The sequence below is a fragment of the Phyllostomus discolor genome, chromosome 6 (assembly GCF_004126475.2).
Source record: "Phyllostomus discolor isolate MPI-MPIP mPhyDis1 chromosome 6, mPhyDis1.pri.v3, whole genome shotgun sequence".
Classification (NCBI taxonomy): Eukaryota; Metazoa; Chordata; class Mammalia; order Chiroptera; family Phyllostomidae; genus Phyllostomus; species Phyllostomus discolor.
In genome coordinates, this window is record NC_040908.2 from 160622932 (window position 1) to 160649908 (window position 26977).

General features: G+C 38.1%; 2 protein-coding genes, 1 long non-coding RNA gene and 1 pseudogene across 3 annotated transcripts; 3 read left to right on the forward strand and 1 right to left on the reverse strand.

The window, feature by feature from the left end:
- The first annotated feature begins 334 nt into the window (after positions 1-334).
- LOC114500228 lies at positions 335-2191 on the forward strand (annotated as a pseudogene).
- A 5971-nt stretch (positions 2192-8162) lies between these two features.
- LOC114500245 (olfactory receptor 5B3-like) lies at positions 8163-9194 on the forward strand. Its single transcript, XM_028516889.2, has one exon. The coding sequence runs from the start codon at positions 8163-8165 to the stop codon at positions 9099-9101; it is 939 nt and encodes a 312-aa protein (XP_028372690.1). The 3' UTR covers positions 9102-9194.
- A 5144-nt stretch (positions 9195-14338) lies between these two features.
- LOC118501016 lies at positions 14339-26731 on the reverse strand. Its single transcript, XR_004903589.1, has 3 exons — positions 26684-26731; positions 23447-23449; positions 14339-14378 (listed from the first exon to the last, which is right to left on the reverse strand). It is a non-coding gene; the product is annotated as an uncharacterized LOC118501016 (long non-coding RNA).
- Positions 21342-22287, forward strand: LOC114500255 (olfactory receptor 5B3-like). Its single transcript, XM_028516900.2, has one exon. It carries the CDS (start codon positions 21349-21351, stop codon positions 22285-22287), a length of 939 nt encoding a protein of 312 aa, XP_028372701.1. The 5' UTR covers positions 21342-21348.
- Positions 26732-26977: the final 246 nt, after the last annotated feature.

Below are 26977 nucleotides of genomic sequence, written 5' to 3' on the forward strand. Positions count from 1 at the left end.
GAGGGAACAGACCCCATGCTGGATTCTTTGATCACCATGCGCTAATCTGAATGATAATAGTTGTCATTAAACATAGGCTTTCTGTCTACTGAAAAGAAACTGGCAACCATGGCCAAGAAAATCACCTGAAGATAAAATAATATATTGAGTGACTTTAAAATTGTACACATTTACTCAGTTGTTTTTATACATTTTCTTTTATTTGCTCTTTAGACAAAATCCCATAAATTATGTAGGAGGAGTAATTTTATTATGTTGATTTTATAGATAAGGAGAAGGTAAGGGACTCCTCCAGGGTCACAGTAAGAATGCATGGTGGATTTGGGATTTGAGCCCAGGTTTGTGGATCCTCGTTAGTACTTTTTTTCTTTATCTTTCTCTGTCTCAGAGAATTTGGGACCTTTTGATCACTACTAAAATATAGCTTGCTTACCCTTATTTATGTATTTTAAGGCTGAATTTCTGAATTCACACTCACTATTCAGGGATTAACTGTCCCATCTCTTCAAGGAGCCAGGTAAGCTAACTTCCACATACACTGTTCAGGAAGCTATATACTTTGAGCACAAACAAATGTTTTGAACTTTCAAAAAATGGTGAGTTGAGGCTGGAGTATAAATGTCAAAATTTTCATTAGTGAGGAGGTTAATGATACTTGTGAAATTTCCTGCTGCTTCCCTGAAGAAGATGAATTAAAAACAAAATAAATGATTGGATAGGGTTGTAAGTTCATCTTGTGCACTACTAATTTGTCTCCTCCTGGAGGTTAAACAAAAGCATAAGTGTGAAGTGACTGTTCGTTAAACTACAAAGGAAACTAAATGAATTAACAAGATTCAACTGTAGTTCAGCCTTTTCCTCATGCTATCATTTTTATTATTACTGGCACCTTTAAATATGCTGAGAGTAGGGCAGCTAACTGCACACAGAATCTGATTGGGTTGAAAATGGTTTTCAGCCTCAAGTCTTGAATCTTCTTCATGCCAGTTGTATAACTGTAGAATATCACTTAACCTCTCAGATTCTTAATTTTAATGGTAAAATAAAAATAATAATACTACCTGTTGTATACACACATTTATATGTAAAGCTCTTAATGTTAGATCAAGATAATTTTGAAGTAGATATTATAAATGAAATAATGCACATGGTATTTATACATTTTAATTTCACTGCAATTTTCTTCTTGCTGGTCACTGTTTTTCTTTATTTCTCACTGTTACAGGACATTTCATGATTCCCAAACACAGCTGATGGAGAACAGGACAGAAGTAACACACTTCATCCTCCTTGGACTAACCAGTGCCCCAGAGCTGCAGGTCCCCCTCTTTATCATGTTCACCCTCATCTACCACATCACTCTGATTGGGAACCTGGGCATGATCATGTTGATTCTCGTCTGCACACCCCCATGTACTTTTCCCTCAGCAGCCTGTCTCTGGTGGACTTTGTTTACTCCTCGGCTGTCACTCCCAAAGTCATGGCTGGATTTCTTCTAGGACACAAGGTCATCTCCTACAATGCATGTGCTGCTCAGATGTTCTTTTTTGTAGCCTTTGTCACTGTGGAAAATTACCTCTTGGCATCCATGGCCTATGACAGCTGTGCAGCAGTATGTAAACCCCTGCATTACACCACCACCATGATGACAAGTGTGTATGCACGTCTGGGCATGTCTGTGGGTTCTTGAATGCTTCTCTCCATGTTGGGGACATTATTCAGCCTTTTCTTTTGTAAGTCTAATATGGTTCATCACTTTTTCTGTGATGTTCCAGCTGTCATGGCTCTCTCTTGCTCAGATACACACATGAGTGAGGTGTTTCTTGTTTTTTTGTCAAGCTTTAATGTCTTCTTTGCTCTCCTGGTTATCTTGATTTCCTACCTATTCATATTGGTCACCGTATTGAGGATGCACTCAACTCAGGGGCACCAGAGGCTTTGTCCACTTGTGCATCTCACCTCACTACAGTTTCCATATTCTATGGAACAGTCATCTTTATGTACTTACAGCCCAGCTCCAATCATGCTATGGACACAGACAAGACAGCTTCTGTGTTCTATTCTATGGTCATCCCCATGCTGAACCCAGTGGTCTACAGCCTGAGGAACAAGGAGGTCAAGAGTGCATTCAAGAAGGTGGTTGAGAAGGCACATTTTTCTAGAGGGTTGAGATTTTGACCTTGTGGTATGCACAATAACATCTGAGTTAACATCTGAGAGATTGTTTAACATCTCTGAGACTTTTCCCATCAATAACTGACTGTTTAAGTTCCATTGCCTTTAATTTCTGAGGTGGCATCCTTATCTTTTCGAAAGTTTTTGTCTAGTAAAAAGAAAACATATTCAGAAATATAATACCTGAATGGGGATGGTTAGGGGGAAGCATTAGAAATTTTGGGACCTGCTTGTCAAATGTTACTAATGATATTTGATTTGTTTACTTGTTCTGCTTACATTTTCTCTACCACATACCAATGTAAACATACACGTGAGACAGGGGCACAAATGAGCTGATGAACAAAGGCAAGTATTTGTGCTCCATGTGGGAACTCACATGGAGTAGGAAATTTGTCAGAGGTAAACAGAGTGTTGCTAGGTTTTAATTAAAAAACTGAAGCAGTTAATTAAAATATTAAACATAAAGTTTTGTCCAATCATAATTTTCTCTTTTGTTGAATAACTGTTCTAAGATTCTGAATAGGAGAAAAGAATCATGTACTTTCAAATAAAAGTATGTACTCTTTTGGCATACTTTATTGAGAAACACATAAATATCACATTCTAAATGAATTAACGTTTCTGTCTTGACTGAGACATTTTGTGGAATCATGTTGACATTACATATTACCCAATGATAAAACAATCACACAAATTTCTTAGCTTACCTCAGGGTTCTTTCTTGGTTTTGTACATGCTATGAGTTTGAATAAATGTGTAATGAGTTGAATCCATCGTTATCATAACATACAGAGTATTTTCACTGCCCTAAAAATTCTCTATGCTCCATCCAGTCAATGCTCACTCCCCAAACCCCTGGTAACTACTGACCTTTTTGCCATGGCTGTAGTTTTACCTTTACCAGAATGTCATATAGTTGGAATCATACAGTATATAGGCTTGTAAGAGTGGTTTCTCTCGTATAGTAACATGCATTCAAAGTTCCTCCGTGTGTTTTTATGGCTTGATAGATCATTTCTTTTTAGTACTAAATAATTGTACCACAGTTTATTTACCCATTGATCCAATGAAGAACATCTTGGTTACCTTCAGTTTGGGAGATTATGAAGAAAGGTGCTGTAAACATTCATGTTCAGGTTTTTGTATGGACGTAAGCTTTGAACTCATTTGGGAAAATACCAAGGAGGATGATTGCTGGATTGTATGATATAAATATGGCTAGTTTTTAGGGAAACCTCCAATTGCCTTCCAATGTGGTGGTTCCATTTTGCATTCCCACCAATAATGAATGAAAATTCCTTTTGCTACCCACCCTCAGCAGTGTATGGTATTGTCAGTGTTCTTAATTTTGGACATTCAATAGGTACATAGTGATATCTCATTGTCATTTTAATTTGCATTCCCCTGGTATATGATGTAGGTCAGCATTTTTAATTCTAATTTGTCTTCTGTATATTTTCTTTGGTGAGGTATCTGTTAAAGTCTTGGGCCTGTTTTGTATCAAGTTGTGTGTTTTTTGTTGTTAAGTTTTAAGAGTTCTTTGTGTATTTAAGATGACAGTCCATTATCAGATATGTCATTTGCAAATATTTTCTCCAAGTTTGTGGCTTGTTTTCCCATTCACTTGACAGTGTTTTTCCACAGAGAACTTTTTAATATTAATGAAGTCTAACTTATTATTTCTTTCATACATTATGCCTTCAGTGTTGTATCTATAAAGTCATCACCATATCAAAGATCATCTAGGTTTTTTCTTTTTTTCTGAGTTTTATAGTTTCATAATTTACATTTAGGTCTATGATACATTTGAAGTTAGCTTTTATGAAAAATGTGAGGTTTGTGTCTAGATAAACATTTTTTTTTGCATGTGCACATCCAGTTGTTCTAGCATCATTTGTTGAAAAGAAGTAGTGCTAATGTATTGCCTTTGCTCCTTTGCCAAACTTCAGTTGGCCATTTTTATACAGGTCTATTTTTGGGCTCTCTGTTCTATTCTATTGATCTATGTCCATATTCTTTCACCAATACCACATTGTCTTGATTATGTAGCTTTATAATAAGTGTTGAAGTTTAGTAGTGTCAAGCTGGTATTTCTTTATTGTGATTTCTGTCTCTTAGCTTACATTGCCCATCTGTCCTTGCATGCTGTCTACTTTATCAGTTAGAGCCCTGAGCATACTAATCATAGTTATTTAAAATTTCTGATCTGAATAATTCTGATGTCCTTATCATGTCTACTTCAGATGTCTCTTCAAATTGTGTTTCTTCTTCAAATTTCTTTTTCACAGGAAAAACATTATATCCTGTAATGTTTTTCCTTCATAGGTAGATATGATGTACTAGGTAAAAGAAACTCCTGTAAATAGTCCTCAAGTAATGTGGTGTGTGGTGTAGGGGAGAGGAAATAGTGTATAATCTTGTGATCAGGTGTCAATGTTTTAGTGAGCCTGTGCTTCTGTATAGGGAATTTAACAAGTGTTTCTCCATTTTCCTCCTCCTGCTTTAGGTGGGAGAGATGGTTGGAGCAGAGAAATAGGATAAATGATTTGTAGTATCTATATAAAAGAATACTGCTCTGCAATAAAAATATTTCACTATGAAATGGGTATTAATGTGGATGGACCTCAAATGCTAAATGAAAGACAGACTCAAAGAGTCTTTACTCTAGGACTACATATATGACATACTTACAAATGCAAAATAAGTTGGACAAAACTGTTCATGGATTGCGAGTGACAGTGGATGGGAGAAAAGTTTTAGCAAAGAAGATCATAGGAATTTGTTTAAGTAAGTAATAGTGGTTCCTTGAATACCAATCAGACTAAATTCTTAGAAGTATATGTGAAATTGTGGATATTACAGTGTGCAAATTATGCATTAATTATAAATTGACAAAAAAACACAAGAAAAGACAGTAGAAAAACACATGTGTAAAAAACAATGAAAATAAACAGCATGTCCCCATGGGCAGTTTAATTGCTTCTCTCCTAGGATAGTGGGAAGAGGGGCTATGGATGTTCTCAAAGGAGAAATTCCCAGAGTGCTCCATGTCTCTGTAATTCCACATCCCCATGCACCTGCTTTGGAAATCCCAACATGACTCAACATGACATATTTTTAGATGCACCATCCACACATGCTGAACCCATTTGGTGATCATTTATTCATCTGAATATTAACACTTGTTAGTATGCCTCAACTTAGGCATAAGGTAAGAGGCCTTACCCTAGGATTGGGTATGAGCCTGTGACCATAGTCAGGAAAAGTCCCATGAGATAAAAGGTACACAGATTGACGTTAAATTAAGAATCTCTTATTAAGATGTTTTACAGGTTTTCTCTTATTTGTTATTTATAGACACAGTTCTGTGACTTTGGAGACAGAGGTAATATCATTGTCTTTATTTTACAACAAGGAGGTAAGTGACTCTGCTAAGGACAGAGGGAGAATGCATGGCAGGTTTCCTGCTTTAGTGATTTTGGAACCTTATGACCCCTACCTAAGAGACAGTAACTCTAATCGTATTATGCATATTCTACAGCTGATATCCTGATTTCAGACTCACTATTCAGAACTGGCTATTTTTTCTCTCCCAGAAGACAGGTAAGCATCTATATTCCACGAACATTTTTAGCAAGAAGTGTTATTCATGCAAGTGGGAGAGCTATACTTTGAGTTATTTGAAAAGAAAAGGATATTTCCAATGTTTTTCTAAAATACTAAGATGAGACTGGAGTATAAACGTCAAAATTTCCATCAGTAACGACTTTACTGAGACTATGAATATCTTTCTGCTTTCCTAAGGATATAAACCAAAAAAATAACATAGATGATTCTATGATTGATCTAGTGATAGTTTCATCTTGTTCACCAAATGTTGACTCTCTCACTGGAGTTAAAAAAAATGAAGAATGATATACTTTACAGTGTAAAATATAATTGAAAATAAAATTTAAAATATAAAATAAAATAAGAAAAAACTAACAAATAAACAAAGCAATAGAGAGAAACGATTTTTAAACTACAAAAGTGCCTAGTATGAATGAACAAGACCCAAACTACATACAAACTTTTCCCTGTAATCTCATGCTTCTTATTACTAGCTCATCTACATAGCTAGACAGTGAATGGCTACAAACATAGCATTTGACTAGATAAACGTAGATTTAACTCTTGAATCTTACCTCTTTCTAGTACAAACCATGTAATTTTAGAGTATTCTGTAACTTCTCAAGCCCTCAATTTCCTTACTGGTGAAGTAGAATAATAATTCTGCCTACCTTACACACACACACACACACACACACGCACACACACACACTTATTAAGCCTTATTCATCACAGAACACACTGATGACAAAAGTGGTCATATGTGTTAAGGTTGGAACACATAATATTATCATGGGATAGGCTTGAAAAGTGAAGTTGCAAAAGTTTTAGGAGGGGGTAGAAAATAGTAAAAGAGGTTACAAATAGATGATAGATAGATAGATAGATTAGATAGATAGAGGGAGCCTTGACTTTGGGTGGTAAACGCACAATGCAGTATAAAGATGATGCATTATAGATTGTACACTTGAAACCTATATAATTTCATTAACTGGTGACACCCCAATAAATTTAATAAAAATTTTTAAAAGATTAAAATAATTTTAATACAAAGATGTTAGTAGTTAGCAGAAGATGGATACTTTTCAAATTGAAAAAAAAATAAAATACTGTTCCTACATAGAACAGACTGAAATAAAATACTTTATAACAGGATATTTTGCTCTGCTATGAGACTAACAGCATATCAGGATTTCAAGATTCTGCACATAAAATATGGGCTTCATAACAAAACAAAGTGCATTAATTATATATAAGTTTACATGTTGTTGAATCTGAAGGATCTTTATGGAAAATTTTCCTAAGTTCAAGTTCATAAGTTTATAAATTGAGATATAGAAAATTAAATAACTCAATGAATGGCTTATCCACAGTGAATATACCTGTGAATCAACTTTTCCAAAGCCTAGTGAAAGCATATATTTGCAGGCTGCTCACCTGTCAGAAACAACTCAATGCACTTTAGAAGTATGTACATTATGTCCTCTTAAGATTATTATGTTTATTTTGTCATTACATCCATTTAACTAGGATGCACAAGAGGCTGAGGCATTTTTTATGTCCAGACACATATTAATTGACAAGGCATGCTTTGGACCCAAGCCAACCTTTGAATCCACACTCAGTGGTTTCTAAGGCTGATGGTCTTAATTATATTGAAATGAAATTGAATTCTACTCAATGTACAGTTACCCCTCATCTCTTTTGGTTTACACTCCATGCTTGGGGCTTCATAATGTCATAACCAAGAGATTTATAGGGTGGGAACATACACAACCAAGAGATGCAATTCTGAAGAGAAGAAAAGGATCTGGTACAGAGCTTGGACTCTGGGCTGAGGTGTGTATTAGCCCAACTATTTACTATCTAGGAATCATTAATCCTAACCTAACATACCTGAACCTTATCTACTCATCTGCAAAATTAAGGTAGTAATAAGACCTACTTTATTTATAGTGTTATTGTGAGAATTAAATAAAGTAGTATATTAAAAAAACAAGAAAACTCTGGGTCTGGAACAGTCTGATGAGCTAGCTATAATATTACTGCTAAGATGGTCTGATTGTCTTTATGTTGGTTTAGGAAAAATGGGTGTCAACCTGCAGGTCTTCAAGTGTGCAAGGGGGTTTAAAGTCTTAAAGCCTTCCTCTTCAGTTTGCCTTTTCTCAAATTCTGCCACCACTGAGGTTCTGTGTCTCCAGTTTTTCCAGTTCCTTGCTTCACCCATAGTATTGTCTGGTCCAGCAATTCCATTACTTAGCTTAATTCTTCCTTGCAATCCATGTTTGAGCTTGAAATAGTCCCTTTTTCTTAAACTAAATCTTTTTCCTGTTACTCTCATATCAGAGCAAAATATTTTGTGATTCTACGCAGTGATGGAGAACACTACGGAACTGACTGAGTTTATCCTCCTTGGACTAACCAATGATCCAGAGCTGCAAGTCCCCCTCTCAATCATATTCACTGTCATCTACCTCATCACAGTGATTGGGAATTTGGGAATTATGGTGTTGATTCTCTTGGACTCTCGTCTGCACATACCAATGTACTTTTTCCTCAGTAACCTGTCTCTGGTGGATTTGTGTTACTCTTCAGCTGTCACTCCTACAGTCATGGCTGGATTTCTTCTAGGACACAAGGTCATCTCCTACAATGCATGTGCTGCTCAGATGTTCTTTTTTCTAGCCTTGGCCACTGTGGAAAATTACCTCTTGGCCTCCATGGCCTATGACCGCTATGTAGCAGTGTGCAAACCCCTGCATTACACCACCACTATGACAACTGGTCTGTGTGCGATTCTGGCCATAGGTTCCTATGTCTGTGGGTTCCTGAATGCCTCCATCCACACTGGGAACACATTCAGCCTCTCTTTCTGTGAGTCCAATGTGGTCCATCACTTTTTCTGTGATATTCCAGCAGTTATGGTTCTCTCTTGCTCTGATACACACGTTAGTGAGCTGGTTCTTATTTATGTAGTGACCTTCAACATCTCTTTTGCACTTCTGGTTATCTTGACTTCCTATATATTGATATTTATCACCATCCTAAAGATGCACTCATCTTCAGGGTATCAGAAGGCTCTGTCCACCTGTGCCTCCCACTTCACTGCAGTCTCCATCTTCTATGGAACTATTATCTTCATGTACTTACAGCCCAGCTCCAGTCATTCCATGGACACAGACAAAATCACATCTGTGTTTTATACAATGGTCATCCCCATGCTGAACCCCCTGGTCTACAGCCTGAGGAACAAGGAGGTCAAGAGTGCACTCATGAAGGTTGTCCTAGACGCAAAACTGTTTTTCAGATTATGAATTAAACATTGTACAATGCACAGTAAACTAGTTTCATTAAGGCCTCATGAAAATTAAGGTATCAAAGTAATATCTTTGCTCATTCCAGTATCTTATGCCTTAAAATAAGAAACATTATGCCCAGAAATGTTCCTGAGCAGGAAAGACTAAGATGTCTTGGGGCTCACTTATCTAAAACCTTATTAAGGATATTGGTTGGTTCACCTACTCTACATGTATTCTTTTCTACCCACATCAATGCAAATACTCATAAAATATGATCACAAAGAAGACCATGAACAAAGTGCACCCACATGCCCCAAGAGGATACCTGTATCTTCCAGTGGAAACCAATAATGTTGTACATTTTGCTTCTGGAAATGCTTTGAAGTGGTTAATGCTGATATTTCATGTCTACTTTTGTTGATTTAAATGATCTGTTATTACTTGCCCATTCTTTTGCCCTACTTCATTCACACTGATTTCCTTCTCCTTTTGCAATCTGACAACATGTGCCTGCCTCAGGGCATTTGTAGTTCCTCTTCCCTGTGTGGAATATTCCCTTATTCCATTAAGGTTGGTGCTTAAATGTTACTCTATAATAGATTTCTTTCTTGACCACCTTTGTAAAATAGTCATTGTTTATTTCCATGCACAATACTGTTTTACTCTGAGTTATTCTTTTAAAAAAATTCTCACCCAAGGATTTGTTTTTATTGATATTAGAGAGAGAAAATGGGAATAGAGAGAAATACCCTGACTAGGGATCAAACCCCCAACCTAAGTATGTGCCCTCACAGGAACTCGAACCTGCAAGTTTTTAGTATGAGGCATGACATTCCAACCCACTAAGCAACCCGGCCATGGCATTCTGGGTTGTTCTTCCTGGTCCTCATGAGTCATCCCCTATTGAATGTTTGCTCGTTCACTTTATTATCTCTCATCCCCAACTAGAACTTAGACTCTATGAAAGCAGTTGCTTTATCTGTTTTATTTACATGATCCACAGTACCTAAATGAGTGTCTATTCCATACTCAATTTTCAATAACTATTTCTTAAATGAATAAAAGTATTAAACTTTGAGTCCAGCTGTATCAGTATGTTGAATTTTTAAACTACTGGTGATTGTAGTGTATCATCCATAACATGTACTTTCTAGACAGATGTACAGTGCATTTTAAGCAGCACAGCTCATTTTCTACTTTTCTGTGCCTTCCCACTCATTGTGTGCACCCCAGTATTTGGACACAAAGATTTCTCAGATCCCAAAAGCAAATGAATCATCTGCAACAATCTTATAGTTTTACTTAGAAATGATGTCTCATTAAGTGGCAACTAAAATGTCAAGTAAAATCAGAGAAAGGCATTGAATATGAGATTATTTAAAGGTTTAGTATCTGATTATATTTGAAAATACTTTGTACATAGGAAATGTAACTAACTAAAATGATTCTAAATATCTATATAGAATATAAACATGACAGTATCTACAGTAATAAAAATATAGGACATTCAACATGCTATTTAAGGGGTTAAACTTTATGCTTTTAATATTGATTCTCACAGAGCTCTATACTGTACAAAACCTACCTGCACAAATATGTGCCTTTGTCTAATTTGCTGTCTCAATAGAATAAGAGGCTTCAATAGCTCACTATTTGTAAGATTTTGCTTGGAGAAGCTAACATTCTCCTGCTGGTGTTTTGGGGGCTGAGTAGCATAACACAAATATTCACTTCTGTCTTTGTGGTGCTATTTCCCCTCTTCAAACCATTATTAATTCTTATTTTAAATAATCGTTTAATTTTAGGATTATTTTAGAGTTACAGAAAAAAAGGTTAAAACTGCAGATTCAGTGCAACCCTGTGAAAGTCTGCATAACAGCCTGCAAAAGGACCATCCTCATTCCTGGAACCTTCCAGAGTTACCTTCTCTGGCCTGAAAGGACTGTGTGGATGTGATTAAAGTAAGGATTTAATGTGGGATCATCTGTGTGGACCCTAAAGGCACTCCCATGGAAACCTAAGAGCAAGTCAGGGAGAAGTGACCACAGATAAAAGCCAAAAGAGGAGTGTGCTATGTGACCTTGGAGGGTAAGACAAAGGGTGTGTGACCACAAACCATGGAATTTGAGCAGCCACCAGAAGATGAGTGGCTCTTGAAACAAACTGATTTTTGTCCAGGGAAAATGATTTTGAACTTATGGATTGCAAAGTATAAAGTTTGCAGTAATTTGTTTTAGCAGCCATACAAATGAATAAAATTCTTGCTTAATATTCCCTACAGGATGTATTGATACTGCTAAGAAACCAGGATTGACAAAGTATGATTTTTCTAAACTGCAGATTTTATTCAGATTCCATTAGGTTTTCCCCTGATATCCCATCCTCTGCTTGCAGTTAGTGTCTGTGTTTCTTTAATCCCTTCTGGTCTGTGACAAGTTCTCTGTCTTTCTCTTTTTCTTGACCATGGAGGTGTTGAGAGTGTAACAGGGTGCAGCCAAGAGGGGGGACTCCATATAGAGAGTTGGAATGGGGTGCAGAACTCAAGGTGTTCAGGAAATATTAGGATGTCCTTACCCCCGCCCCCAACAGGTGTGGGTTGGGGGAAGGGACAAATGGAGCAGAGCCACTGACAGCTGTTTTGTATAGTAACAGCTTTGCAGCTAACCTCTGGCATGGTCATTTAATATATCTATAACCTTTAACTGGTTACATAGATATGTTAAATAGCTGTGGCCATACTCTGAGCGAGGGGAATGGAAGTAACTTCCCCATCAAGATGTAACTGGGGGGCAGGTCCCCTGAGTTACAGTGTCTACATGGCAGCTTGGAGAAGATTGGCTCCATGACATGGGGCCATACCTGCTCAGAATCAGGATGGCAGCCTAGTAAAGCTGGGAGTATATGAGAGTGCTGGCAAGTGTAGCCAATTGTGGGAGGAGTCAGGAATGCGCCTGCAGAGGAAGACAGGTGCAGGATTTAAACCAAGATGTGGCAGCCATTGTGGGGAGAACCATGTGGTTTTGGCTGAGTGGTGACTCCCGCAGCCATTGTGCTGAGAGGACAACATGGCTGGGGCAGTGGAGAGAGAACCACGTGGCTTTGCCAGAGTGGGGACTCCTGTGGCCATTGTGCAGGGAGAACCATGCGGCTGTGGACATGTGAGAGAACCATGTGGCTGTGGCAATAGAAAGGAGAGCCATGTTACTTTGCCAGAGTGGGGCGCCCCACAACTTTAGTAGGGGGAACCACCACTTGGCTTTAGCAGAGATCCCAGCAACACAGCTGATGGTGCTGGGAACCGGGGAAGGCCTACCAGCTGGGACGGATTACTGGGAAGAACCGGGGGCTGCCTGAGCCACGGAATTCTATTTCTTTTCCTGAGATACGGTACCCCAGACTGGGCAAAGGGGGGGAAGGAAGGACTGTGTGTGTTTGTGGGTGTTTTAAGGGACTTTGGGATTTTGATGAAGACATTAGGTAACTACTGTAAGTCTGTACAGCATTAAATAAACATTTCCTTTTCACGAATCTCTGGCATTGGGAGATGTCTTTCTTATAAGGCGTCAGACATAATGAACGTGCAGGGTTCCTTTCGGTAACAGTATATCATCACAGCCCCACCCTTGTTGTTCTATAACAAGAGTACTAGTCAGGTATTTCACAGAATATTCTTCAGTTGTGATTTTCTGATATTTCCTCATGATGTTACTGGGATTACAGTTTTCAGAGACTAAAGTGAAATGTTTTCGTCACATCATATCAGCAAGATTTGTCTTTTCAATTATTTATTTGCCGAGTCATTTCTTAGTTTTCTCATGCATTTCTTTTTTATTATGGAAAATAACCAAATGGTTTGGTTCTGGCTTGGATTGTTCCACTTTCACCATTCGTAGCTCTTTCTCTTTGTGACCCATTGACAGAACTTCATTCCTTCGCTGGTTTTTTGTTTTGTTTTGTTTTGTTTTTGCATTCCCTCACTTTCTGTTACTACATAATGCTACATAGAGGCTGATCTTGTATTTCTCCTACCCCTATCACAAAATCAACTATTTTTGTTATGGGACAAACTCCCAGAAATTCGGTACTTCCTGCCAATGCAGACAAGAATTATAGGTCCATCAATGAGCCTATTAACAAGCAAGCAGGGTTTATTTGTGATCTGTACTCAGGGAAGACAATGGGCCTAGCTAAGGTGGGGGCTGGAGGGCTGAAAGGCACAGGTTCAGGGTGAAGCAGGGTAAAGGCAGCTGATGTAGGGGCAGCAGAAAGTGAGGTGGGGTGGCAAGCATGCATGTCCTTTGTTCTGAATACTTATATGGTTCGCACACTGAGGGTTGAGAGGGATTACGTATTGATTGACAGGTAAAGGTGGTGGTACCTTTCTCAAACCGGGGAGTGATTACCCCAAGGTGTTAATGGGCTTCTTTCTTAACCTACTATGTGCCCTTTTGGGCCCTTCCAGCCTCCTTTGAAAGCACAGTTTTCAAAGACTTTCTTTCCCAGACAATGGAAAGGATACCTAGAATTTCCAGGACTGTTGAGCCAGTGGGTGGGACATGAATGCCTCCTCCTCCCTGCTTGTGTTTCCTCTCTGGCCACTCTTTCTCTTATCACATTTCTATGAAGAATCTCCTTTTTTTGTTAAAGACTGAAATTTAAAGCATATATTTGAATCCCAGTTATGCTTGTTGATACTGGAGTTTTACTTCTAGATACACTTGTGCACAGAAGTAGAAGGTATATATTTCTGTACTTTGTATACACTTCTAATGAGTTGTTCTCTACCTATCCCTCATAACTATATTAAGCTAAGCACTACTGTATACTGATGTTTCTGACTCTCATCCACAATTTTCAAACTGTGTGCCACAGAAGTTTTAAATCAAGTAATACCTGACCATTTAATCAGAGGCACAAACCTCTTTCCCTTAGATTGTCAAATAAAAAATGACAGTACCAACAGAATAGCCATCCATGTGAATGAATAGAAATTATATTTCTTTTGTATTCACATTAGCAAAAAATATATTTTTTTGGAATGCTGCAGAATTTTAGTAACTAGTCATGTGTGACAGGAGATGGAACAGATTGACAATGGCTGCTCTAATCCATTTCACCGCAACTGTTCCCTTTTCTTATCTGTAACTTGCTTATCTGATAGTAAGAGACTTGGTTCTCAAGGAATCCAATTCATTAGTTCATTGGTGTGCTGGTTTGCAGGTACGTGAGTTCCATAATTGTTTTTATTTAAACTTTATTGTATTTTTTTCCATTACCATTTAGTCCCCTTATCTCCCCTTCCCCTCGGAATCACCACACTGCTGTCCATGTCCATGAGTCCTTTCCCTAAATTTTGCTCAATCCTTCCACCCCCAACCTCCCCACAACTACCTGCTGTCTGCTTTCCATCCATGAGCTGGTCTCTTTTTTGCTTCTTACTTTAGTTTGTTCTTAATCTATACCCCATGAGAATCAACTCGACACCACTGTATAGTCCTTTTCATGGTTTCTTTTACTTTTAACTTTGCTATATGTATTGTTTCCCAACACTAGTTAGATTGGCTCATTTCATCCCCTATTTCCCTTCAGAGAGGTTAGCTCACACCTCTGTAGTACAATCAGATTTTTAAAAGACTCCATGTTCACTCCTGGGATTCTCCTGTCCTCCTGGCTGGTTCTTTCTAATCTGTGTACATTAAATTTCATGCTTTGCTGTGCATAGTTCTGTGGGCTTAACAAATGCAGAGTCATATCTTCAACAGCCCACTACCATGGAGATTAGTTTTATTATTCTAAAGTTTCCTTCTTTATCCCTTTTATAGACTAACATTCTCCACTCTCTCAACCCTTAGAAATCATTGAGCTTTTTTCCATCTCTCTTATGTACATGGAATCACACAACAAAGGGCCTTTAGAGCTTGCTTCTTTCACATTAAAATCTACTTTAGGTTCATCCATATTGGTGGACAAATCAATATTATTCTATTTTGTTACTGAACAGTGTTCCAGTTTAAGAATGTTCTACAGTTTGCAGGTGCATCTGGTTGCTTCTGTTGGTCAATTCTTAATCTCAATAACACTTGAAGACATTTCTGTAGAGGTTTAAGGTGCAACATATGGTTTCACTTTACATTTAATATTCAGTTCTTTCAGTGTGTGTGAACTGACAGCTGTTGGAACAAAATTTTTTGAAAAACCAATTTTTGTCATGTACTTGCTTTTGCATCTTGTATAAAAATTAGTTGATTATATATCTTTGAATCCTATCTGGATGCTCTAAACTGTTCCATTTATTTGTGAGTCCATCTTTTCCCTAATGCTACACTGTCTTCATCACTATATGTTCTAGTTAGTTGTGAAATGAAATAACTAATATTCATGCTTTGTTTTTATTTTTCATAATTATTTTGCTTATTAGTTTTGGAATTACATACAAATTTATAATCAGCATGTCAATATTTATACTCAAAAAAGATTCCATGGGTTTCAACTGTGATCCCATGGAGTCTAAAAGCAGCCACCTTTAAGTCTCCCAATCCATGAATATGGTATATCCAAACTTTACACTCATTTATCTGAAGTTTTATTTTTCAGTAGGCTATAATTTTTCATCCCTTTTAAGACAAATATCTGAAATATACTTAAAGAACTAAAGAACACCTTGGAGAAAAAAAACAAAGGAAATCAGGAATACTTGGTATCAGAAAATAGAGAATATTAATCGAGACAAAAAGTATAAGAAGTAACCAAATGGAAATTCTGGAGGCAAACCAAGAAGAGATGAGGTAGACGTCAGGAAGGGTCAGATTTCCTTATTTTAAAAAATTAGTATCTTTGGTAATTTTCTAAGAAGTTTAATATTCATTATCAGGTTAGGATAGAATAACAATCTATGGGGTAGATGGAGAGGGCTTTTCATCTTGTGAATCTGCAGGTTGCTATATCAGGTCTATAGGTGGCTGAGTCACCTGGATGATTTCATGTTTCACCAAAAAACTCTGCATGAGACATGGTGCTTGAGTGGGTGCATAATCATGATGAAGCTGCCAATCACCAGTTGCCCAGAGGTATACCCGACTGAGTCTTCCAAATACTTTTCATGGAGAAATGTTCAAGCTCAATGCAATATTTGATGTACATTAGTTGCTCTACTGGCTCAGTCATTTTGAAAGTGATGCCCATAGAGTACACACACTCACTCAAAGGCATCTACTGCCTCCACTGACTGGCACAGTGAAGTCATCATTGTTCATGCATGCACATTCCAGTCCATTCTCCTTGGCTGGCAGGTTACATCAAAGTCACTCAAACCATTTTCCTTATATTCACAATGGCTGGACTTTTCCCAGACAGACCTCATATGCATAACCTATAGAGGCAGACAATGGTGTGGTGATCCTTAGAGGCAAGGGGGAGGTGAAGGCTGGATAGAGCTGGGCAAAGGAGAGAAATGGGGATAAGGGTAATAGTGTCAACAATAAAAATATCAACAAGCTTACAAAAGATAATTTTAGTGGTAGGCCATCTACATACCATTGTAAAGAGCTCAATGGGCCTTGTTTCCCATGAAACAAAAACATGGGTAAAAAAGTATTTTTATAACCTAATAAGTTCAAGTTCCTTGAAATGGCCTTGAGGACAAATAGCAAATGGAGAAAAAATTTTCCAGGAAAGCTACCCAACTTGCTAAGAACCAAGTCAGTAGCATTCAAGCTATGATCTGCCCCTTTCCTCTATTCCCCCCACCTGTGTGATAGAAGTTCTACTTCAGAGAAACGCATCCAAGAAGCAGAGCTACTCTCTAACTCCAGGTATCAGTGTAGGGCTGCAGGTCCACCCTACCAGGGACAGGACACTGACATCTCATCTTGCCCAGGTTCACGTTATACAAACACTGTTCCCATAGGCAAAACTGAGGGGATAGGGGCTGCCAATTCTCATCCAGTTCCCATTCATACTGTTAGATCTTTGCCCAAGTTACAGCTAGCTGACAATTTAGGGGCCCAGTGGCAACTGCCTCACCTTCCTGTCCAGCAATTCCTCACCAGAAAGGGCAAGAGTGGTGACATTTACAAAAGACAAAATAGACTTTAACTCAAAAACCATAAGAAGAGACAAAGAAAGGCTTATACAGTGATAAAATGGTAAATTCTCCAGCAAGATATAATGATTATAAATACATATGCATCAAATCTCCACCACATAGGAAGTAAACAGTTCACACAATTGAAGTGAGAAATAGTAATAGTGGAAGATTTCAATATCCCACATTTAATGATGAAAAACCACATAGAACATGGATAAGGAAATACTCAATTCCATTCAATTAAACATATACTTACCATCTGATCAAGCAATCCAACTTATAGAAATTACCTAAGTGCAATGCAAAAACAACATTAGACACTTATTTAGTAATTTAATGCAAAATATCCAAATATTGGAACCCACCCAAATGCCTTGCAACTGAGAAATGTACAATCTGTGATATATATATGTATACATATATGTATCTCACAAGTATATATATCTGATAACAACAATGTGAGATATATACTCACATTGGAATACTATTCAGCAGTAACAAAAGAGATTTTACTAATATATTACAGCTAGAGATTTATGTTGGTAAAAATTCATTTGTGGGAGTAATCCTCAGTACTTCAAAATGGAACCTTGTTTGGAAATAATATTTTTGCTGATTTAATTAGGTAAGATCAAGTCCTAATGGAGCTGCTAATCTTGGAATCCAGTATAACTCATGTCGTTTTAAAAAGGAAAAGTCTGGGAGGTGACATCAGAGGGATGGTGGTGTGAGAGGTCTCCTTGGCCTCTGTCTTTGAGGTTTTGACAGTTTGAACAAATATAATTGAACAAAGGATTCCCTGCTCAACACACAAACACCATGCTAAGTGAAAGAGGCCAGACACAAGAGCTATGTAGACTAGGCTTTTATTTATAGGACATTCTTGCAAAGGCAAAATCATTTGGATATAAAAGTTTGTGGCTGGGACAGTGTGTGGGAGAAGGAGTTGATCATCAAGGGAAACTCAGGGTTTTTCTTTGATCATGGAACTCCTCTATGTGATAATTTTGTTCATGATTACATGACCATATATATTTGAGCAAACCTGAATATTTATACACTAAACACTATAGATATTATTGTTGTCTATTAATGATACTGTAGCTAGAAAATAGAAAAAGAATTATCAGTAACAACTAGTATGAAAACATATGAACCCTCTTCATATACAGCTCAGTTTGTACAGTAATTTAGTTGCTTCTTTTTTAAGAACTTGGGATGAGAGTTTTATAGAAGACATCATGGGAGACATCCCCAAAGAATCACATGTCTCTAAGGCTCCTTCTAATTCCCATGAGTCAGCCTTTGACATCCCAATATGACTCAACATGAAATCGTTTGAAAGAGGCCAGACTGTGCTAAGGTGCCTTGGCTATCATTTACTTTCTGAATGCTAATCATCGCTAGTGCATGTGGGCCTTTCCTCTACCCCTGATCTGAGGATTTGCTATAAGCCTGCAGTGGTAGCCAGGGAAAACATCTCAAGATGAACCTTGCATTGATTGATTTTATAGTGATTACCCCTCTTTGCTTTAAAGAGCTTTCTTAATTTGCTATTTACAAACATTCTGTAAACTAAATGAGAGAGGTAATTTTATTCTTTATTTTAGAATTAAGGAGAAGACAAGAGGCTCCTCCAAAGCACAGTGAGAATTAATGGTGGATTCAAGACTTGCACTCAGTTTTGTGACTTCATGTTGGGGTTTCCTCCGCCTTTACTTGTTTTAGAGATCTTGGATTCTTTTTCACCACACTTGATAGAGAACATCACCAATAGTATACATATATATACAGTTCCATGTCTAGATTACAGATTTCAGAAGCACTATTCAGGATTGACTGTCCCTCCCACTGCAGGAGCAAGGTAAGCTTCTACATTTCATACACATTGTTAGTGAGAACTGTCATTTATGCAAAATCCATGGGACAGCTGTACCTACTATGAGTTATTTGAGCACATAACCAGATGTTTTGAACATTTTTTTCTAAAACACTAAATTGAGGGTAGGGTTTAAGTGTCAACACTTCAGTAAGAAGTGTAGTGATTCTTATGGAATATCATTTAGTTGCTTTCCTAGAAAAGATTAGCCAAAGAAAAAGGTAACACTCTTACTGAGTGAGTCTTAATTCACCTTATTTACTATCTGTTGTACTTTCACTGGAGGTTTAATACAAACACAAGAGAGTGGAAAGCCTTCCTTTAAACCACTGAAGTTTTGTAATGGAATCAGCATGATCCATTGTACTCTTTTCCCCATTATGTCATCTTTATTACAATGTTACGAACACATGTGCAAATGTTGATAGTGAGGTGGCTAAGGGTATAGGCTTTTGATTTGGTCACAGATGAATTTAAATCATGAATCTTGAACTTTCCTCATGTTAGCTGTGCAAGTATAGAGTTTTACATAGCTTCACTAGTCCTCAGTTGTCTTAATGGTCAAAAGGGAATTATAATGTCACCTACCTTACAACAGTATTGTGAGGATTAAACAAAGAGTTGTGTTTCTTTAAATACATATATATATACACATACCTAAAAATAATTAAATATACCCATCATGTTTATTATTGTTTGCTGAACATAATATATTCCACAAGAGGGTATGGTTGTCAGAGGTTGACAAACCTAATGACTTTAGGGGCTAGGCTTGTACAATGAAGATAAGAGAGAAGATAATCATTATCCTCCACAATGGTGGAGAATAATGATTAGTGCATGATGGGCGTCCTTCTAAAGACCTTAAATTTAGATTAAAAAGATTAAAAACTTTTTTTCACTCAAGAACAATTACACAAATATTTAAACATGAATCTCTCTACCAAAGCAAACCTGGAGGCTATGGCTAGAAAATAAACTAGGAAATTTCAACCCTGATTTCTGTGATTGTGCTCTGAGATGAGAATAATAGGAAAAAGAATATGTTTAGGAAAAAGGGTCTATTTCAAGCTCAAACGTGGATTTCAAGGAAGAATTAAGCAAAATAAGGACTCACATGGAATTGCTGAACCAGACATTACTATACATGAAGCAAAGAACTGGAGAAACTGGAGACACAAAACCTCAGTGGTGGCAGAATTTGAGAAAAGGCAAACTGAAGAGGAAGGCTTTAAGACTTTAAAGCCCTTCCACACTTGAAGACCTGCAGGTCACCACCCGTTTTTCCTAAACCAACATAAAGACAATCAGACCATCCTAGCAGTAATATTATTGCTAGCACTCATCAGACTGTGCCAACCCCAGAGTTTTCTTGTTCTTTTACTATATTACCTTATTTAATTCTCACAGTAACACTACAAATGAAGTAGGTTTTATTACTGTCTTAATTTTACAGATGAGTATATGAGGTTCAGGTAAATTGAGTTAAGATGAATGATTCCTAGGTAGTAAATAGTTAGATTAGTACACACCTCAGCCCAGAGTCCAAGCTCTGTACCAAATGCTTTGCCTTCTCTTCAGGATTGTATTTCTTGGTTGTGTATGTTCCTACCCCATAAATCTCTCAGTTACGACACTATGAAGCCCCAAACACTCAGTTTAAACCAAAGGACATGAGGGGTAACTGTACATTGAGTAGAATTCAATTTTGTTTAAATATAATTAAGACCATCACATTTAGAAACTGCTGAGTATAGATTCATATGTAGGATTGGATCCAAAGCATGGTTTGTCAATTATATGCATTTGGATATAAAATATTACTTAGCCACTTGTGCATCCTAATTTAAATGGATGTAATAACAACATAAACATAATAATCTTAAGAGGACACAATGTATATACATTTGAAGTACCTGGAATTGTTTCTGACAGGTGAGCAACATGCAAGTACATGTCTTTACTATGCCTTGGAAAAGTTGAATCACACGTACATTCACTGTGGATAAGCCATTCATCGAGTTATTTAATTTTCTATATCAAAATTTATAAACTTATGAACTTGAAAATTAGGGAAATTTTCCATAAGGATCGTTCAGATTCAACAAAAAGTAAACTTATATATACTTAATGAGCTTTGTTTTTTTATGAAGCCCATATTTTATCTGGAGAATCTTGAAATACAAGTATTGCTATAACAAAACAATACATATTGTAGGTACCTCCTCGATTTAAGTGTCTTTGTCACTGTTTCATTGTTCTCCTAGCCACTGAGCATTTTGTGCTTCTCCACAGTGATGGAGAACACTACAGAAATGACTGAGTTCATCCTCCTTGGACTAACCAATGACCCAGAGCTGCAGGTCCCCCTCTTGATCATGTTCACTGTCATCTACCTCATCACTTCGATTGCAAATTTGGGAATTATGGTGTTGATTCTGCTAGACTCTCATCTGCACACTCCCATGTACTTTTTCCTCAGTAACCTGTCTCTGATGGATTTGTGTTACTCTTCAGCTGTCACCCCTACAGTCATGGCTGGATTTCTTGTAGGACACCAGGTCATCTCCTACAATGCATGTGCTGCTCAGATGTTCTTTTTTGCATCCTTTGGGACTGTGGAAAATTACCTTTTGGCCGCCATGTCCTATGACCGCTATGCAGCAGTGTGCAAACCCCTGCATTACACCACCACCATGACAACTGGTCTGTGTGGGATTCTGGCCATAGGTTGCTACGTTTGTGGGTTCCTGAGTGCCTCCATCGAAACTGGGGACACATTCAGCCTCTCTTTCTGTGAGTCCAATGTGGTCCATCACTTTTTCTGTGATATTCCAGCAGTCATGGTTCTCTCTTGCTCTAATACACATGTTAGTGAGCTGGTTCTTCTTTGTGTAGCAAGCTTCAACATCTCTTTTGCACTTCTGGTTATCTTAATTTCCTACATGTTCATATTTATCACCATCCTAAAGATGCACTCATTTTCAGGGTATCAGAAGGCTCTGTCCACCTGTGCCTCCCACTTCACTGCAGTCTCCATCTTCTATGGGACTGTCATCTTCATGTACTTACAGCCCAGCTCCAGCCATTCCATGGACACAGACAAAATTACATCTGTGTTTTACACAATGGTCATCCCCATGCTGAACCCTCTGGTCTACAGCCTGAAGAACAAGGAGGTTAAGAGTGCACTCATAAAGGTTGTCTTAAAGGCAAAACTGTCTTTAGGATTATGATTGAACATTGTGCAATGCACAGTAAGCTAGTTTCATTAAGCCCATGGGAAAATAAGGTCCCAAAGTAGTCACCTTACACTTTCCAAAGTTTCCTGTTCTAAACATGAGAAACATTATTTCCAGAAGTGTACCTGAACAGGAAAGGCTAAGATGTCTTGGGGTTCACTTGTCAAAAACCTTATTAAGGATATTTTTTTATTCACTCATTCAACATGCACTTGTTTTCTAACAGCTCAATGCAAGCACTCATAAAATAGGGCCACAAAGAAGACCATGAGCAAAGTGCACCCATGTGCCCCAGGAGGATACCTGCATGTTCAAATAGAAACCAATAATGTTGTACATTTTTGCTTCTGGAAATGTTTGGAAATGGTTAATGCTGATATTTTATGTCTAATTTTGTGATTTAAATGATCTTTCAAAATATTTTTTAAATATGTTTTATTGATTATGCTATTACAGTTGTCCCATTTTCTTGTCCCTTTTATTTCTCTCCATGCTTTTTGTGCCCTTGCACCATATTCCCTTCATCAATGTTCTTGTCTATGGGTCATACATAGAAGTTCTTCGGCTTCTCCACTTACCATACTATTCTTAATATTACTTCCCCGTTCTTTTACCCTACGTCATTCACACTGATTTTCTTCCTATATTTTAATGTGACAACACCAAACATGTTTGTGTTTCAGGGCATTTGTACTTACTCTCCCCTATGTGGAATGTTCCCTTACTGCATTAAGGTTGGTCCTTAAATATTACTGTATCGTAGGCTTCTTTCTTGACCACCTTTGTAAAATGGTCATTGTTTATTGCCATGCAGAATATCCTTTCACTCTGAGTTATTCTTTCTGAAAAAATTCTCTCCCATTTTGTTCATGACCACAGGCAAGAAAATATGGATCCGACTGCAAGTGACCAGAGGTGGGGAGGGGGATAATGTTGGAATGAAGAGGAAGACACTAGGCAAAGAACATGTATGAATGACCCACAGACATAGACAGCAGAGTGGGAAGTGGGTGATGGGTTAGGGGGAGGAGGGCAAAGGGGGAAAAATTGAGACAACTGTAATGAAATAAGAGTAAAAAATGATAAAAAATATTCTCACCAAAGGACTTGTTTTTATTGATACTAGAGAGAAAAGAAGCGAATAGAGAGAAACACCCTGACCAGGGATGGAACCCCCAACCTAAGTATGTGCCCTCACAGGAACTCGAACTAGCAAGTTTTGGTGTGAGGGATGACACTGCAACTTACTGAGGCTCCCAGCCATGGCACTCTGGGTTGTTCTGCATGGTCCTCATGAGTCATCACCTCTTGAATGTCTGCTTGTCCACTTTATTATGTCTCTTCCCCAACTACCACTTAGACTCTATGAAAGCAGTGGCTCTATCTGTTTTGTTTGCAACACCATCCACAGTACCTAAATGAGTGTCTATTCCATACTCAATTTTGATAGCTATTAGTGAAATGAATAAAAGTATTAAAGGTTGAGGCCTGCTGTATCAGTATGGTGAATTTTTAAACTATTGGTGATTGTAGTGTATCATCCATAACAGATACTTTCTAGGCAGATGTATAGGGCATTTTAAGCAGGACAGCTCATTTTCTACTTTTCTGTGCCTTCCCACTCATTGTGTGCACCCCAACATTTGGACACAAAGATTTCTCTGATCCCAAAAGCAAATGAATCATCTGCAACAATTATATAGTTTTACTTAGAAATGACGTCTCATTAAGTGGCAACAACTAAAATGTGAAATAAAATCAGAAAAAGACATTGAATAAGAGATTATTTAAAGGCTCATATCTGATCATGTTTGAAAATACTTTGTACATGTGAAAGGTACCTAAGTAAAAAAATTGTAAATATCTATATAAAATATAAACATGGCAGTATGTATCAATAGTAAAAATATAGCACAGTCAACATGCTAGTTTAGGGGTTAAATTTTATGCTTTTAGTATTTATTCTCAGGGACCTCTATACTGTACAAAACCTACCCACATAAATATGTGCCTTTGTCTAATTTGCTGTCTCAATAGAATAAGAGGCTTCAATAGCTCACTATTTGTAAGATTTTGCTTGGAGAAGCTAATATTGTCCTGCTGGTGTTTTGGGGGCTGAGTAGCATAACACAAATATTCACTTCTGTCTTTGTGGTGCTATTTCCCCTCTTGGAACCATTTTAAAATCTTATTTTAAATGATCATTTAATTTTGGGATTCTTTTAGAGTTAGAGAAAAAAAAGTTAAAACAGTGCAGATTCAGTGTGGCCCTGTGACAGTCTGCATAACAGCCTGAAAAAGTATCCTCATTCTTGAAACCTTCCAGAGTTACCTTCTCTAGCCTGAAAGGACTGTGTGGATGCGATTGAAGTAAGGATTTAATGTGGGATCATCTGTGTGGACCCTAAAGGCACTCCCATGGAACTTCCATGGCACTTCCACCTAAGAGGAAGTCAGGGAGAAGTGACCACAGATAAAGGCTAAAGGAGGAGTGTGGTATGTGACCTTGGAGGGTGAGACAAAGGGGGTGTGACATGAAACCTTGAAATGGCAGCAGCCACCAGCAGATGCATGACTCTTGCAACAAACTGATTTTTGTCCTGATTTTTGAACTTATGGATTGTACACTCTAAAGTTTGCAGTAACTTGTTATATCAGTCATACAAATGAATAAAATTCTTGCTTAATATTCCCTACAGGATATATTGGTGCTGCTAAGAAACCATGCTTGACACAGTATGATTTTGTAAACTGCAGGTTTCATTCAGATTTCATTAGGTTTCCTCCTAATATCCTATCCTCTGTTTGCATTTAGTTACTGTGTTTCCTTATTCTCTTCTGGTCTGTGACAAGCTCTCCGTCTTTCCCTATTTTTGTTGACCATGGTGGTGTTGAGAGTACTAGTCAGGTATTTCTCAGAATGTTCTTCAGTTGTGATTTTCTGATATTTCCTCATGATGTTGTTACAGGGTGCAGCCAAGAGGGGGGATCCCAAATAGGCATTTGAAATGGGGTCCAGAACTCAAGGTGTCCTGGAGATTTTAAGATGTCTTCACCCCTTCCCCCACAGGTGTGAGTTGGGGGAAGGGGCACACAGAGCAAGAACATGCAGGGCAGCTTTGCAGCTAATCCATGGCATAGTCATTTAGCATACCTATAGCCTTTGGCTGGTCACTTAGATATGCTAAATAGCTATGGCCATGGTCAAGGCCTGGGGGATGGAAAGGGATCTCCCCCCAAGATGTGACTGGGGGGCAGGTCCCCCAAGTTACAGCACTTGCGAGGGAGCTTGGAGAAGATTGGCTCCATGACATGGGGCCTCACTTACCCAGACTCACCATGGCAGCCCAGTAAAGCTGGAAGGCTTTGAGAATGCTGGCAAGTGTAACTGATTGTAGGAGGAGTCAGAAATGGGGCTGCAGAGGAAGACTGGTTCGAGGTTTAAAACCCAGACACAGCAGTCCTGGGAGGGAGAACCACGCAGCTTTGGCAGAGTGGAGACTCCCGCAGCCATTATGCAGAGGGGACCATGCAGCTGGGGCAGTGGAGAGAGAACTATGCAGCTTTTCCAGAGTGGGGCTCCCTGTAGCTTTAGTAGGGGGAAATAGCACCTGGCTTTAGCAGAGAACCCAGCCACACAGCTGAAGGTGCCGGGAACCCAGGGAGGCCTTCCAGCCGAGACAGATTACTGGGGAGAGCTGGGGGCTGCTGGACTCACAGATTTCTATTTTTCTTTTCCTGAGACATGGTACCCCATACTGAGCAAAGGGAGGAAGGAAGGACTGTGTATCCGTGGATATTTTAACGTACTTTGGGATTTTGATGAAGACATTAGGTCACTACTATAAGTTTGTATAGCATTAAATAAACATTTCCTTTCCTTTTCACAAATGTCTGGCATTGAGAGATGTCTTTCCTCTGGCAGCAGACATAACGAACCTGGTGGTTTCCTTTCAGGTAATAGTATATCCGCCGCCCTTAGGCCCCCCTTGTTGTTCTCTAACAGAGGCACAAACCCCATTCCCTTAGATTGTCAAAGAAAAAATGACAGTGCCAACACAATAGCCATCCATGTGAATGAATAGAAATTATATCTATTTTTTAATCACATTAGCAAAAAATATATTTTTTGGTATGCTGCAGAATTTTAGTAACTAGTCATGTGTGACAGGAGATGGAACAGGTTGACAATGGCTGCTCTAATCCATTTCATCCCTACGGGTCCCTTTTCTTATCTGTAATTTCCTTCTCTGATAGCAAGAAACTTAGTTCTTAAGGAATCCCATTCATTAATTTATAGGCGTGACTGGTTTGCAAGTAAATCAGTCCCATTATTGTTTTTACTTAAACTTTATTGTACTTTTTTCATTACCACTTAGTGCCCTCATACCCTCTCCCCTCAGCAGTGACAACACTGCTGTCCATGACCATGAGTCCTGTTCCCTAAATTTTGCTCAATCCCTCCACCCACAACCTCCCCGCAACTACCTGCTGTCTGCTTTCCATCCATGAGCCTCTCTCTTTTTTGCTTCTTACTTCAGTTTGTTCTTAATGTAAACCTCCAGAAGAATCAACTTGATACCACTGTATAGTCCTTTTTATGGTTTCTTTTACTTTTAACTTTTCTATACATATTGTTTTCCAACACTAGTTAGGTCAGCTTATTTCTTCCCTTATTTCCCTT